Source organism: Protomyctophum bolini, assembly GCF_963924005.1.
Source record: "Protomyctophum bolini genome assembly, chromosome: 20".
Lineage (NCBI taxonomy): Eukaryota > Metazoa > Chordata > Actinopteri > Myctophiformes > Myctophidae > Protomyctophum > Protomyctophum bolini.
Window position 1 is genome coordinate 11810085 of NC_137881.1, and position 16429 is coordinate 11826513.

At 42.8% G+C, this 16429-nt stretch overlaps 1 protein-coding gene across 1 annotated transcript in view; it reads right to left on the reverse strand.

Moving 5' to 3' along the window:
* The window catches only part of nrxn2b (neurexin 2b), a gene marked incomplete at its 3' end in the record, with an annotated part of 769013 nt that overhangs the window by 475600 nt on the left and 276984 nt on the right, over nucleotides 1-16429 (reverse strand). Inside the window, exons 6-7 of the mRNA XM_080791852.1 lie at nucleotides 15201-15224; nucleotides 1114-1275 (exon numbers count right to left, since the gene is read on the reverse strand). Coding sequence (XP_080647978.1) covers nucleotides 1114-1275; nucleotides 15201-15224 — 186 coding nt within the window. The remainder of the gene's footprint in view (nucleotides 1-1113; nucleotides 1276-15200; nucleotides 15225-16429) is intronic.

The window sequence follows — 16429 nt, forward strand, 5'->3', positions numbered from 1 at the left end:
TTCGACACTAACTCTGGGGGAGAGCGGGTTCGAACTGGCAACCTTGCGGTTCCCATCCAGTCACTCTACCCCTGAGCCACTGCCTCCTCCTGTTACTACCGGCTGCATTGTATGAACATACAATAAAACGCCTTGTGTGCATGTACGGTACGTGTTTGTCTGCCGGCATGCCCAGCCCAACACTGGCAGTAAATTCTGTCTGGCCTTGATGAGAGAAAGGATAGTTAAACGCCTTGGGGGACATTTAAGGCCCCACCGGGGGAGCCTAGCGATAGCAATCCAAATAATGAAAATGTAATTCTACGGGCATAATTAAGTTAGAGATGTGGTGATTACCGCGCCATCCATTAAAAGTGATGAGAAAAGTAATTACTTATTCAATCAGCTCCGGCTTTATGAGGGAAACGGCGCGGGCGCCACGTGTCGCGTCACACCGGTCCAAGTCATTACGTTTACAAGGGCATCATATTTTTTGGTGAAGATTGGCGCTCTTGACAGCTTGTTAAATTGTTACGTACTAGACCCTGGGGTGTGTGGGGGGGGAGTAAATGCTGTTCATCACTAAAGATATAAATGAAACATTGTGTGTGTGTGTGTGTGTGTGTGTGTGTGTGTGTGTGTGTGTGTGTGTGTGTGTGTGTGTGTGTGTGTGCGCATGTATGCATGTGTGCGTGCATGCATGTACGTGCAGTGCGTGTGTGTTTGTCTGTGTGCATGTATGTGTGTGTGCATGCATGCATGTGCATGTGCGCTACAAATCTCCTAGTTCCTGCCATCATTACCTATATGTCCTCCTATTGGTTGGTATGGAGGGTAAACAAAGCAACACATACATTTGATTGGCCAACGCTGTACGATGTTGTCCAAAGAGAAAACATTTTCATGTTTTTTGGGGCGACGTTCCCTTGCCTCTTTGCCTGCTATCGCCGGGTCCCATAGACAAATAATGCACTTCCGGGAAAAATACACATCAGGCTGTCCCCCGGCAGAGGCACTTCCTCATTGGCCACAGAAGCGGGGCTATACGCGGGGTTATAAGCACAACACATGTAGGCTTTCAAATGACCCCCCACTGTGCACTGACAAAGCGCCGGCCCGTCAACGGTGACTCACGTCTTTGAGGCAGCCCATGAAGTTGTTGCTGACGGGGGAGCCGGGCAGGTCGGCCGTGTTGGGGCTCCCCCCGATGTAGAAGAAGTCATCGGAGCCCAGCATGGTGTAGTCCTCCTGGGTGTAGCCCGTGGTGGTCAGGATGCCGTCCACCGAGATGGTCACCTGATGGCATTGGCAGCAGGGCCCAAAACAGACCGCAGACGGTATAGGAGGAGAGAGTGATAGTGAGTGGGGGGAGGGGGGGTAGATGATAGTCAAGAGAGAGAGAGAGGGAGAGAGAGGGAGGAAGAGGAGCGAGTAGAATGAAGAGGAGAGACAAGGAAGAAGCTGGATTAAACACTGGCACCATGGCGTTGTTGTCCCCTATACGTTGGTTGGCGTTTGATTGGTCGCTTTTTTAGGTTTGCGAGTCAGAGAGAGAGAAGGGAGGGGTTTCACCTCAGAGTGCAGTTGCCTGGGTTGAGCCACTGGGTGGCGCTGTGTTGTGTGATCGATTGGTTACTAAATGATGGCAATTTGAGTTTGAGTGAAATATTATGCTTAATTAAGCTCAAGCTGTAAGTATTTCAACTCGGGGTATCTACCTTGCTCTATGAGAGAAAGAGATCCAAAGGAATTGCTATTGATTGCACTTAATCTCAACCATCAATGTTGCTTGTCCAACATTATTATTCTCACAATTCAATGGTCCCTGCCTGGATGCATAAACCTCTAATGGACCGTTAGGTTGTTAAATGTATTCTCTTTATTCCCGAATCTTTTTCTTGTGAACACGCTTTTCTTTTTACTCTACAAACCTCAGCTGTTAGATGCATGCAACGGAATAGGATATTTCCTTTGGAATGTAGAGCTATTTGATGAGCAGCATGCTCCAGACATGGACCTCACTAATGTAGAGCTATTTGATGAGCAGCGTGCTCCAGACATGGACCTCACTAATGTAGAGCTATTTGATGAGCAGCGTGCTCCAGGCATGGACCTCACTAATGTAGAGCTATTTGATGAGCAGCGTGCTCCAGACATGGACCTCACTAATGTAGAGCTATTTGATGAGCAGTGTGCTCCAGACATGGACCTCACTAATGTAGAGCTATTTGATGAGCAGTGTGCTCCAGACATGGACCTCACTAATGTAGAGCTATTTGATGAGCAGTGTGCTCCAGACATGGACCTCACTAATGTAGAGCTATTTGATGAGCAGTGTGCTCCAGACATGGACCTCACTAATGTAGAGCTATTTGATGAGCAGTGTGCTCGAGACATGGACCTCACTAATGTAGAGCTATTTGATGAGCAGCGTGCTCCAGACATGGACCTCACTAATGTAGAGCTATTTGATGAGCAGCGTGCTCCAGGCATGGACCTCACTAATGTAGAGCTATTTGATGAGCAGCGTGCTCCAGACATGGACCTCACTAATGTAGAGCTATTTGATGAGCAGCGTGCTCCAGACATGGACCTCACTAATGTAGAGCTATTTGATGAGCAGTGTGCTCCAGACATGGACCTCACTAATGTAGAGCTATTTGATGAGCAGCGTGCTCCAGACATGGACCTCACTAATGTAGAGCTATTTGATGAGCAGCGTGCTCCAGACATGGACCTCACTAATGTAGAGCTATTTGATGAGCAGCGTGCTCCAGACATGGACCTCACTAATGTAGAGCTATTTGATGAGCAGCGTGCTCCAGACATGGACCTCACTAATGTAGAGCTATTTGATGAGCAGCGTGCTCCAGGCATGGACCTCACTAATGTAGAGCTATTTGATGAGCAGCGTGCTCCAGGCACGGACCTCACTACTGTAGAGCTATTTGATGAGCAGTGTGCTCCAGGCATGGACCTCACTAATGTAGAGCTATTTGATGAGCAGCGTGCTCCAGGCGTGGACCTCACTAATGTAGAGCTATTTGATGAGCAGCGTGCTCCAGGCATGGACCTGACTTCAAGAGCTGTATAGTAAAAGTAATGCTCAAAACGGTACCATTTCAAAAGCATGCAGTTGAATAGTGCTAGAGACCTCCGGGACCTCCGGGTAAAACACACTATCTTTGCGAATATTAAATTGTCCCCAGACGCATCTTTTTGCACAAAGCCACGAATGTGTGCATTTGAACACATAAAGCATGAAGCACACTCCAACCGAACACAAAAAAACGTTGCGTGGGCAGGGCTTGTCAACACCGAACAAAGTTCTTAAAGGACTACTTACTCAGTACCTGGTCCTAAAATGGGACAATTCCCAGTTCAGAAACCTGACTATCAGTGACTTCCTGGAAATATAGCATGCTATAATAGATAACATTGTTCTTTCATTAAAGATAATATAAAAAACATAAAACTTTGTTTGAAATAACCAAACCTGCCTATACCAATGATGTCACCAGTAGACAGGTTTCTGGACTCTCCACAGCCCTCATATAGACAGAGCAGATTAAAACGGTACCACAATATAATTCATTATTAGTGAGGACCAATTATGCGAAGATGAAGTGCCTCTTTAAGGAGAAAACAATTTTATACAGACCATATATCTAGAGGCAGAGTTAAGCCTAGGGCCACGCAGGAAAAAGTAAAATCACGCTAACCTTGATTTTAGAAGATCTTGGATGTGCAAGAACAACCAAACAACTACCGAACAATATTCGGACATAATGCAATTCTGTTCATATTATAGACCTACCGGTATACCCTTAGAAACAAAGTTTGAATGATCGATATAGGAGTGGCTGCAGCCTTGTGGAATCAAAACACTAACTATATATGCAAGCAGATGCATGGTTATTGAACAATAATGGACTTTTTAGTCTGGAGGTGGATGAACCATGAGTTTCAGAATTCTCCCCCAAGGTTCTTCTGACTACAGGGAAACTGTACATTATTTATATTCATACAGGTGTTCTATTGTGCCTGTCTGTCGGCCAAGGTTAAAATAGTTTGGGATTCTTCAGTTTACTTGTGCGGGATTGAAAAGATATAGGCTATTGTGTAACAGCAAGATGGCAATTTATGGCAACAGATGAACTGCAAACCATCCACAAACAAAACCTAAAGGGAATTTTGTCCATAATTTCAGTTTGTTTTAGTTAGTTTCGTAAACAGAAAAAACGAGTTAGTTATTGTTTATTTTTTTATTGTAGTTTTTTTTATTTAGTTCAGTTGACGATATTATAAGTAACCTTGCTGTCTGTCAGTAGAATATTAAATCCCAGGGCGTTTTGAATATTAGGCTATTATGCAGACACACCCCTCTCCACCACCCATATGGGCTATATTGTCTATTTTGTTGCGATCACAAAAGTGCCTCATGCATTATTTTCTTTTTAAGTCATTACAACAGGGCTAAAATATTGACCACAACTCAATTTGAAGCTAATGTGTTTGCTGGGTTTAATTAAGTCACATCAGCTCAGTGTTTTTGCTAACAGCAGCACGGTGCTTTTGCTATTATATATTGTGACCTGCCGTGCATTTTGATTTGAAAGGGGCCTACACAATTAGTAACTAATTTATAGTCTAATTATCCTAATAGAGCTGGCCTAGGCAGGGGCACACACACACACACACAGCTCTCCAATATGGTTTGATTCAACAGCTGTTATCCTGTACGCATGCCTTGGCTTAGTAGAAGCTGCATACATTTTGCACTGCAGTGACTAATGGCCTACTCATACTCCAGTTTGAGGTGGTAGCTCATCACCGCGGTGTAGTTTTATAAAGGTTAGAAAAACTACAACATTACGTCAGCCATTTAGACATTGGATTGCCTTTTTCTACCTTTTGCACACCTATACCTCGGGTAATTAATTGTAATTAAAGTTTTAATTAAGTTATGTTTTATTGGATGTTGATATTAACTTAAGTCTTACTGTGTTATTGTTTGTTTATCTAGTTTCCACAGTGCTGCGTCCCGTGGAGTCCCACGGTCTGAAATGAAGGAACATGATGGAAACCCAGACAAGTGCACTCAACAGATCACCCCTCACCCCTCGCTGAGTGCTCAACATTTCACTATTTCATTTATTGTCACTTTTCTTCTTTTTTTTTTCCCCACAGATTTATTTTCCGTACTTCCCTTGTGAACAGGGCAATCCATTTTTATGTCTGCTGTCGCTATATATACTTGGGACAGAAAGAGGGCAGTGGGCAGCAGTATAGCGCTGTCGATGTGGTTGTTGGTGGTGTGGCTGGGGTCGTCTTGGGCGTGACTCTCGACAGACTCTCAAGGGCTGACCTCTTCAGTGATCCTACAGTGAGGAAAGAGATCTAGGGGGTGGTGTTGGGGCGTATGGGGGAGTATGGGAGGGGAACCCGGCCTGTCAGTTTGATTCATAGTGGGCTGCCGAACCTTCACCTAAAAACTGCAGGCACCCAATTGTATTTTATTAGATATCTTTTTTTTTCTCCTGGGGGAACCTGGCTTAAAGTCGTTAAGAGTAAGACCCAGCGCAAACTCCATCTAGAGTGGCGGATGTGGAACTCTGAAAGGCGAATACGAATAGAACTTCCAGCTGTGTGGACATTGTTGTGAATTCAGTGGATACAAATACAATGGAACACAAAATATCTATAGCAGGAGCACGCCCTGCATTTGCATGTGTTTGTCATGCCGCGGTTGGTTGTTGCATGGTGGCACCGCGGTGGAGGCCTGTCAGTGCACGCTTGCGGGCCCGCCGCTCATTAGCACCATTAGCCAGTCATTAAACGACCGACATCATCAGCCAGCTGCCAGACACCTGTGAGGTTTCCAGCTGAAAGAAGGAAAATGAGAGATTAGCAAACAGTTGCCGGAGCTCAGCTCACTTACCCCCTCCTTCGCCTTCCTGCTCTCTCCCTGCTTGGATCTGAAAGTCCTACCTCCTGACTCCAGTGGGATATAATACTTGTTTTACTGTATGTGAATGGAGTATAAATAAAAATACATTTGACAGATTTTGACATCAGATCATTGACCTCAATGTCAATAACTATCCTGCTGAGACGATGCCAGAGAAACAATGCAAACGCAACAAAACAAACAAATAGTCTCACAAAATGAACAAAGGCTAACTACGGGAGTCCTACGGGACACTGGGAATTATTCAGTGAGCCGATGCTTCAACCAGAGCAATGTCCCGTGGCCTAATCTTACAAGCACTTGCATCATTGGCCAGAGTTAGTGTTAATACATCACAGGTTGCTAGTTGTAATTCCTCGCTGCGACTGATCAAGACCCGCAGGAGTTGGGTCAGTGAGCATTTCGAAATGTCTGCTGAACAACAGTCAAGACATGTCAAGCTATTAACGTGGAGTTGTTGCCTTCTCCATTAGCTTCTTTAGAGCACTGCATGGTTCTCAAAGTGGAGCCTGGGGATCCCCAGGGGTCCCCCAGCAAAAGGAGGAACAGTTTAGAAATGTAAGGCCAGTTGTATTCTTCAGCTAGCCAAGATAAGATAGATAGCCGATCTACCTCAGAGATCAAACGCTTATAGATTGCCCGTTTTCCCAAATATTTACAAAGCTTCAGTTATGGAGGCCCTGAAGCCACAACAAACCTCTTGATCTCCATATTCTAACTTTGTTTAGGCATGCCTACTTGATCATACTGCGGCGTCTCACAATAGTATCGACAGTAGCAGATCTCCAAGCTTGACACGCGACACAAAGAGACATGTTTTGAGATTGGGGATCTGCTACTCGCGCTATTTAAAAAATATATAATAATCATGAAAAGTAACAGTATTGGACATATGAGGTTTCCACCCGACAGAGACAATACCAACTTAGCATCCTTCAAATAAATGTTTGAGAACCACTGCTATAGACGGATGAAACTGCACTGGGAAAAAAACATTGTGCAAGGCTAATGGCTAATTGATATGCATTTCACGTTGATACATTTTTCAGTTGAAAATGTGTTTTGGTACACACACAATTAGCCTCAAAGAGAGCTATTTGTCGCATTTATAATTCAACAGCCAACAGGACAAAGTCAAGGTCTCCACATGCGTGCCAGCTCGCCATGACTAAATGTTATCTGAAATCACAATTGTGCTACCTGTCGCTCACGCACTGTACTTGGGATGGCATGCCCTTTGAAATTAAGAACGTATTTGCATAACCATTAGTAGCTCCATAGCTGAAAAGTGATCCCTGTCATTACCATTATTATTCAACCTTACACAAACTTACGTAAGTGACATTGTTTTGGTTAAAACAAATCAAACGCTTAAACCTTAACCTCAATGTTCAGAAAGTAATCATTTCTGTCGAGTGTTTGTTCAGTAACAGCTAGGGGTCTCCCTGTCTCTCCCACACTTAAATGAATGTAAAATACATTTTCAGGCACGTACCCATTCACGAGCTTTAGTCCTAGTTTCTTTGCCAATTTATTTGTGGCATCACTTCCAATTTCACTCGTTTGTTGTTTTGTTTTCACTGCATGGGCAAGACACTGAAGCCCCATCTGCTCCCGATGAGCATGTCGCTGCTGCTTTTTCCACTTAGTTGGTTTATGAGTTATTTTCAAAAGCTGAGCACCCACTGCCTTAACCAAGGGCAGTATCCAGAAGAAGCACAACTACTTTTCTTTCTTTACCTACACCACGGCAACCTCAGCAGCAACCATACCTCAACAGGGACAACTTGTTGTTGTGAAAACGCACCACTTCAGACTCCATCTTAGCCCATAGCACTTTCCGTAGTACTTGTCCTAGCCTCGACCTCCTACAGTACAGTACAGTACAGTACAGTACAGTACAGTACGTATGCAAAGGCTCAACTTATGTAACTTAGAAAGAATTGCATTTAGACTTATAGCATTTATGTAGACTTATAGCATTTTATGTAAACCTAGCACTATAGTATTATATATGCATAGTTCCATTTTATAGATATTCCACAGTTACGTTGTTAGCTTAGGCCTACGTATGATTCATGATAACTACTTTGTATGTATATGATGTATTGCCATGCTTTTTGTTCTTGCTTAATGTAAGTCGCTCTGGATTAAGAGTGTTGTGGCTATACTGTGACCACAAGGCAGTGTATACCTCTGATTACACACAGATCAAGATGTGTGTATATCCTCCAGTGTATTGAGAGACAGCTTTGTGGAGTAAGTCATATTGACTCTGTGCAATATGCTTTTGGCCCTTAGGTCAACAGCGGGGGGATTGCAGACGGATCCTGAGCAGATCAAAAGCAGCTCCAAACAATTACCTGAGTCACCTCGGAATTGATTATGTTACAATGTCTGAGCAGATGGAATAACTGTCTGGGCTGTTTCCACCAGACAGAGAGTAGCACTGTCAATATAGGAACAATGCCAAAAATATATATTTCTTTCCATTGGCCAGATATATGTATATAGTGTATATAGGCTATAACAAGCTCAACAGATCCCTATCTTATAGGTTTAAGATTTAAAGAAACCTTATACTGGATCTGTTTAAAAATAAGTCTTATACACCAGTTAAAGAGTAAGACTTAATATAACATGTATTGAGGATGAACACTGGTAATTTGTATTCTCCACATGAAGTCTATTTTTGTTTGGTGGTTCTTAAGCTGGGGGTCATGGCCCCCAGAGGGGGTCGCCAAATAAGTTGGAGGGGTCTCTGATGAATGTGCTATTTTAAAAATAAATACAAAATATAACAGCTGCTTTGGAGCTGTCACTTCAGCACCGGTCAAACAAACCGTCTGGCTGCTGCTGAGTTAGCTAGTACAGCACCCTGTGCACAGTCACTACATCTAACGTACAGGGAGCTGTCTATTCAGCACCATGGACAGAGTCACTACATCTAACATACAGGGAGCTGTCCGTTCAGCACCATGGACACAGTCACTACATCTAACATACAGGGAGCTGTCCGTTCAGCAGCCATGGACACAGTCACTACTCACTACATCTAAGGCCTCACTCACACATAGGAGGCAATTGTCTCATGATTGATATGGGGGGGGGGGGCAGCTTCAATTAACTTCCTATGAGGAGGGCTGTCTTCAGCATCTGATGGAAAAATGCTCAGTACGGTATTTAGAATTGAGATAGTGAATGATGCACTATGTCAGATTAGGATAAAAAAAGTGATATACAATATCAGTCTCCTTCATGTCCAGTTTTGGTTGTTCTCCATTCATTGACTTAACTGTAGAGAGCAGATCTGATATACCAGAGTGACCTGACCACATGAAACCTAGCATGCACATAATGCGAGCATTCAGCTAAACATGTGTCACATTGTTAGCTTGTACAGTAAATCTGCTCTTGTTGGTGTAGAGATTTGAGGGGGAAAAAGGTTGCAGGCCTAGTACGGAGCCCTGTTCAATGTTGGTCAACAAAGCACTATATGGTTTAGGTGGTTAAAACAGAAATCTATTCCACACATTCAACAGAAGCCTTCAACTTGTCTGTGGAAGCATCGTCTCGGGCGAAGCTCTTCCCATTATTTCACACTGAAACGGACACAATAGCCATTATAGGCGTGTATATATGAAACTGCAACTTTTCAACAGCCGCGCGTCATGAATCTCTCAGACTCATTGTTGCCGGACCAAAGTAATGAAAATGGGGCAAAATTGATCACCTTGTCATCCTACAGATAATAATGTGAAATTGATTTATTGGCTCGAGAGCAGTTTCAGACTCCCTTTGATTTACATTCAAGTCCGTTGACAGCCCACTCCTTCTTGTACTAACTAAACTAAAATGTGCTCTCTCTTTGTCTCTCTCTCTCTGGATACAGATGTGTTCGAGTGCTGATTGCACACATATCCTGGCATAATTCACAATGCACAAAGCTGAGGCATAATTCATTCCAGTTGAATGAAAACAGATTGTGTCACGTGACATTTTTGGAATGGCAATCAAGCAATGGGGGATGTGGCTGAAGGCATTAACCAGCCACTGAACAGTCCACCGTATAATGGATGTGCTGGAATCCACTGTCATTTGGACCCAATGCAATTCACTAAATGCTGTCAGCGATTAACAGCAGTCAACATGAAAAATGTTCCTTTACGATACAACAGTACCAAACAGAGCCGACTCGATATAGCACATTTGATTAACCTCTATACCAAGTTCCTTTTTTGAACGTTTCAGCCAGCTGCTCTACAAATGATAAAACATCCTGCTTGAGCAAAAAGGGCTCTGTGCTGCAGAGCCATGTGTCAAATACATCAGAGAGAATCCGCCCGAGAGTTGTTCACAGCCAAACACGCCATGCAGGGATGGCAAAGTTCAACTCAGGCCAAGAATTCAGTATCTACCTATAATGCCTTTCTTGTGTGAAACCTCAGCTGGGGAAATTAGATCACTTATGCTCACAATACACCCATATATCCCTCAATGATTCCATCTCCATCTCCACCCTCACACAGAGCCAACTGCGTGAAGAAGAGTTGTTCCAGTTGTACTCCAGTTCACATCAGGCAGCTTTTGTGGTTTCCTGCAGGCCAGCCAGGCTGCTGCGGATGAGTGGCATTTTGTGCGTTGCGCTCAGCTGAGCGTGTCACTGGCTCATTGACCGTTAGAGGGTTTGCATCACTCCAGGACAGCGGCTGACCGCGGGGAGGACTTCCATCGAGTGGATCCCCTCACGTCACTTCAACATGGGACGGATATAACTGTGGCCACGTCGGGTGACACACACTGGTCCTGAGCTGTGCTGCGCTCTTGTTGTTAATATTTCACTAATTATTGGATATAACAACATCAGATTAAGGTAAGAAAACGGTTCATTCAGAATTCTCTAACATTTTTTCCCTCAAGGACCCTCGAAGGTTCCTGGACCCCACATTTAGAACCACTGGCCTAAGCATGTCACACTCAAAAGTGTGTACACGTCCGCATTATACACACAATCACACATGTGCAGGCACATGAACAGTCATAGTTGTCCCCAAACGTACAGACGAACTGAAGCAAACTCTAATGCCCATATTACTGTCGTCATTGATTTCAGTAGTCTGGCAGCAAATGCAGTTGCTGACTGGGGTGGAAAATGAATAAAGAGGCTACGAAAAAAGATAATCAACTAGCTGCTGCTTCCATGAAGGAGTGCATCAACGTGAATCCATGCAGCATGTCTTTAGGAGCGCCGCAGAGATTTATCAAAGCATACCTTGCTGGCAGCTTAAGTCAGCCATATAGCCTCGATGCAAGAGAGCCGACTCTTTGTTTGTGAGGATGTGTGTTCCGTTCTCAAAGGATTCCTATGCCTTTGCTCATAAACCAACAAAGTGGAACAAAACGGCACTCCAAAATAAAAGATCTGGCTCAGATGCAATTCCTCATGAGTCTTTACTTGCACTAAGCCTGCAGTCTCTACTAAATTCAGCAACAACAACCTGTACAGTACACCCCTGTCCCTGGGATAAACACTGGCACCTTTCAGCAATTCTGCCTTGATGCATGACTTCAATAACCCATGCAAAGGCAGAGAGGAGGAGAGAAGCTTACCTTGACAATACTGCATACACTGCATCACTTACACTTACCCTTATCCGTGTTTCATCCCAGTATTTTCAAGGGAGGCCTCCTCAGACTAATGATCATTACTTACCCACTGAAAAGAAACCCTTGCCTCTAGGACGGAAAATGTGTTATAGGTTGGAGTTAGTCAATCTGTATACAACATTTCATGACATGATACACCAAAAGTTCACACGCTGGAAATGTAGCACAAAAGCATGTCCTTTTAAGCAAAACATGTTATAGAAGTTGAACTTCAAACCCAACATTGGCATCTCTCTTCCTTATATAGGTCATTGCCAAGACCTACAGTAGTTTTCCTTTCAGCAGTGGAATCCTTCGACAGGTGTCTGGCAGCCAGCTGACTACAATTGACCCGGTGCATACAGGCCTCATGGCAGAAGAAGGTCCCGCCCTTCAACTGTGGACGTGGAGTCTTTGGCTTATAAGCTATACATCCTTAGGTTTGGAAGGGCATGAGGGCCACAATTACTCTTTGGGGTCGGGGGGGGCCTCTGGTGAGATCTTTTTTAAAGCATTGAACGTCCAAGGGATTTTATTATTGTCGTGTGTTGGAAGAGTTAAGGGGTTGGAGAGGGTGAACGGAATCGGTTAGTACTTTAGTAAGTAAGGGAAAGTCAGACACAAAAATGGTTTGTTAGTACAGTTATTACAACAAAGGTTTGATTCAAACAGTAGATTAGTTTGTTTTAGTAAATTTTGTGGTAGTAGTAGTAGTAGTAGGTGAGGATTCTTTCAAAGTGCTCTGAAATTTGATTTGCTCAAACCAGTTCCAGATTTGGACTGAATTATGAGTTATTTTCATGTGACACAGGTTTAGTTAAAGAAGAAACAAAATGATTCCACCCACCCAAGCTAGTAGGGTGACAACACAAGCCATGCACTTAAATGTCAAGATGACAGAAGTAATGGGAATGGAGTCACAGTTCCATTAGACACGACACAAACAGATGAGCTATCAAAAAAAACTAAAGAAAGAAATCGGTTGACACATGATGCAGCAAGTGGGGGGAAGTGAATCCAAATTAAATTTGAGAGCACCACAACACCAGACAAATGGGAAAGGAACGGAGCTTTGAGGTATAAAGGGTTTTATTATAGATAATAATGCAGCGGAAATAATTTAAAACATCTAGACACGCGTGCAAAAACTCTGACACGCTCTGGTCTAGAGCAGCTGTCGCACCCTGTGAGGATGCTGGTGTCAGGTTCTAGCTAATAGCAGCATGCAAATCCATGCAGGACAGAACAACCACTGGATACCGTTCGGGGGGGGTGGGGGTGGGGGGGGGGGGTATAGGGGGGGGATCAATGTCAACAATCACGGATGATACCATTCGGGAAAATGAGAGGGGTTTCTCTTTTTTTAAGAATTAGAAAACTTGAGAGGAGAGAGGGGGTATATATTTGTCTCAATGAATAGAGTGATTCTTGTTCATACTCCAAAAAATCTATCTTATGAAAATGGCTTTGACTGTTCCCCACTTCTAAATGCAATGTTTTCAATGTGACCTACAAAAACGCTTCGTCACTTCTGTCATGTTTTGGGCCAAGATTGATCGAGCGTTCTGTAAAAGAAAAAGAGACATTGTTTCTTTTATTTATTTTTTCTTAGACCAAACTGTTTCCACCAACTCCCACTGCATGGTGATTGATTGGTCAGAATGGTTTGCTTGACGCTCGAGTCTTCTATTCACTGAGAAAATGAAAAGCCATCTGTCCTCTCTTATTTTTCCTTGGATTCTTTTTTTTGTGTTATAGCAAGGTAAGGTATGAGGTCGTTATTCGTTTTTAGTAAATAATTATTGAAGATAAAGGGGAATAAACAAATAAAATCAACTCAGCAGAAAATAAAGAGTCCAAAATGTTTTATGGCCATATTGATAGTATTAGGACAATTGATATATGTATGTATATATGTTAGCCAAAATATATACATTATACATATATGCTCAATGCGATCTGTATATCAAGGACAACAAAACAAAAGAGATTTAGGGAAGTCAAGTCTCTTCATGCATAGGGTGAGGCCAGTAAACTTAGAAGTATACAGAGTTGTGTGTTAGTGTTAGTGTTAATGAGGAGTCAAACGCGCACAGTCGAGACATTCCCAGAGATATACCGGCATGTATATACTGTTCACAGTATATAGCCTACTGTACAGGTATCAAACACTGCCAACCATCCGCAGCAGGTCCAGTGGCAGCAAGTAAGGTCAATCATTATCAAGTACGTTAGCACACATTCAAACTAACTAAAAGATACTTAAATTAGTCTCAACACCACACTTTGCAAATACTGTATGTATGCATGCAATGTATTAATTTTTTCTTTTTAGTTTTTCTTTTATGACCTCAATTACACCCGCACCACCTGAACTTTGAACATTCAGTGGATTTTTCCGTGGCCTGGGGTTTTCTCCTTTTGAGCTGCAATGAAAACAGGCAAGATCCATCAACAGTGACATCTGCTGGGAAATTCTTATGTCATGTCAGTATCTGGGATTTGTGGAGTCTTGTGGACTCACAATCCACAGGCATATCAGCGCCGTTGTTTGAGACAGAAAACCACAGACCACAGAAAATCTACTGAATGTTAAAAATTCAGCTTTTTTTTGTGTGAGCTCAGAAAACCTAAAAAAATAAGAAAAGTTACAAAAACTATTTTTTTTAATGTCACAATCCCTTAAAAAGTGTCACAGACATTATTGCTTCTTTAATCAATACTTTCTATACCGTAAGTTCAGGGCACTAGTCTCTTGTTAAGGTAGTCAATTAATGAGTGCACTGTATACAGTGTAGGCCACTGTTTGCACGGTGGCCTCTAAATCACACTCCCCATCACTCCATAAAATATAATAACTAGCCGAGACAGCAGGTTCGTGACCAACAGGCCCGGTGGAACCAAAGATAACAAGAATGCCGTGTCCGTGTGGACAAAACAAAAATCCTGAGGGTCAATAATTCTCTCCTGAGCATGTAAAACAATGGCAACGTTACGACTGCATGTTTACTGTCTGCCACGGGAGCTGCTGCCACGACGCAGCTGGGTATATCTCTGTTTGAGGAAGTCTGCTGCGCGTGTTCACTCCATAAAAGGGTCTTCAACAAAAAACAAACAGGGAAGTAAACAGGAATGAACTGAGGAAAAAGCATCTCACACATTCTCTCGTACTTGATTGAGAAGTACGTCTATGAATTTAGTACTGTAAATATTCTTTATTTCTTCATACGGATAGTCTTCAAAGTGAAAAAAAAAAAAAAATGGGAGAGAAACTGTAAAGAAACAAACGAAAGGAAATAAAATTATCAAAATTTGCTGAATTTAATTGTTTTAGGGCAGACCTCTTTGGGATGAACACATTAAAGTATTTCGGGAGGGGGACGGGAGGGTATCGGATGGCATAAAAAGCAATAACAGAGGGCTTAAAAGAAAAGACAAATAGAGAGGTGGAGTATCTCAGCTACCTTGGAATTGATGGCGGATTGGACGGTTTTTCAGTAAAAGCAAAAAGAATAGAAAGTGGTAGAAACGGAAAACCAACCCAGGGCAAACCAAAGCATAAGACAATTAGAGTGATATCTACCATATAATGCAGTTTGTTTACCATAGCGTGTCCGATGCCTGCGTGCTTCAGGAGAAAACAGGGGGAAGGAGAAAGAAAAATAAATAATGACAAACCGTAAAACTCAATAAACAAACACACCGTCCTCAACCCGAACCAAACAAAAAGAGAGCGTAGAGGAGAAAAGGGCGTCGCCCTGTCACAAAGACAGCTTCTCTTCTCAAGAGAAACCAACCCAACCGAAAAAGTCCTTCTATAATTGAAAGGGAAATTCAAAAAAAGAATATATTCGGAACCTGATTTCAATCTCTCAAAAAAATCATCCAAATCAAGAAATAAAGAAATTAATTGTAAAACGTGCTTTTGCTAGTTTTAACAAGGATCATCCAAAAGAATAGAAAAAAACAACAATATATTTGTTAGTACGATAAATCGCAAGTTAAGTAGAGAAAACAACAGATGTCACATTCCGTGAATGACAGTGTTAGTCGTAAAACAAGGAGGTAAGAAAAAAAAAGAATAAATCACAAAAAAAAAGAAATTAATCCAAATTGGAAGAGTTCTGAAGCTTTGTTAGTAAAAGAGACAAGAGTTAGCAAATCAACTTCCACATTGAAGGGTGGTGGCAGTTTCAATGGGTGGGGTGGGGTGGGGGTGGGGGGGGTGTTGTTTCAAGTGGATGGGTGAGGTCGTTGAAGGGTGGGGGTGAGGAAACAGATGTTAGTAATCACTCTGGTGATTGGTCAGTGGTAGGGGGGGCCCAGCTCAACAGACCCCTATACTTTTTTCTTTCTTTCTTTTTTTTTTGTTGCTGTGGATGTGGCCAATCTTGGTGTTTGTATCACTTGGAAAGGCGGTCAGGCCCTAAGCAACAACAACAACAACAACAACAACAACAACATTGTTCCCACTTGTTAGCAGGGACATGCACACACAGACATCAAAGGGGGCTTCAGCCCCATGCCCTTTTACCCGTCTGTAAAACCACTGCGTCCCAATTCTGGCATGTAATAATAATAAGCGAACATTTTGTCAAGAATAGCAGATCCACAAGCTCTTGATGCATTGCAACACAACACGTTGTGAGCTTGTAGATCAGCAAAAACAATTCCCGGTATTACAGGATGTGCAAAAACAAACAATACATAGGAGGCAAACATCGGTGTTGTCCGAGAACGATGCGAGACAGAGAAGGGTAGAGAAGGGAATGAAAGGGAATATTAGCTCATGCATTCTGTCCCTGTTGTTCGATCGTCTGCCTTCTGAAAGAG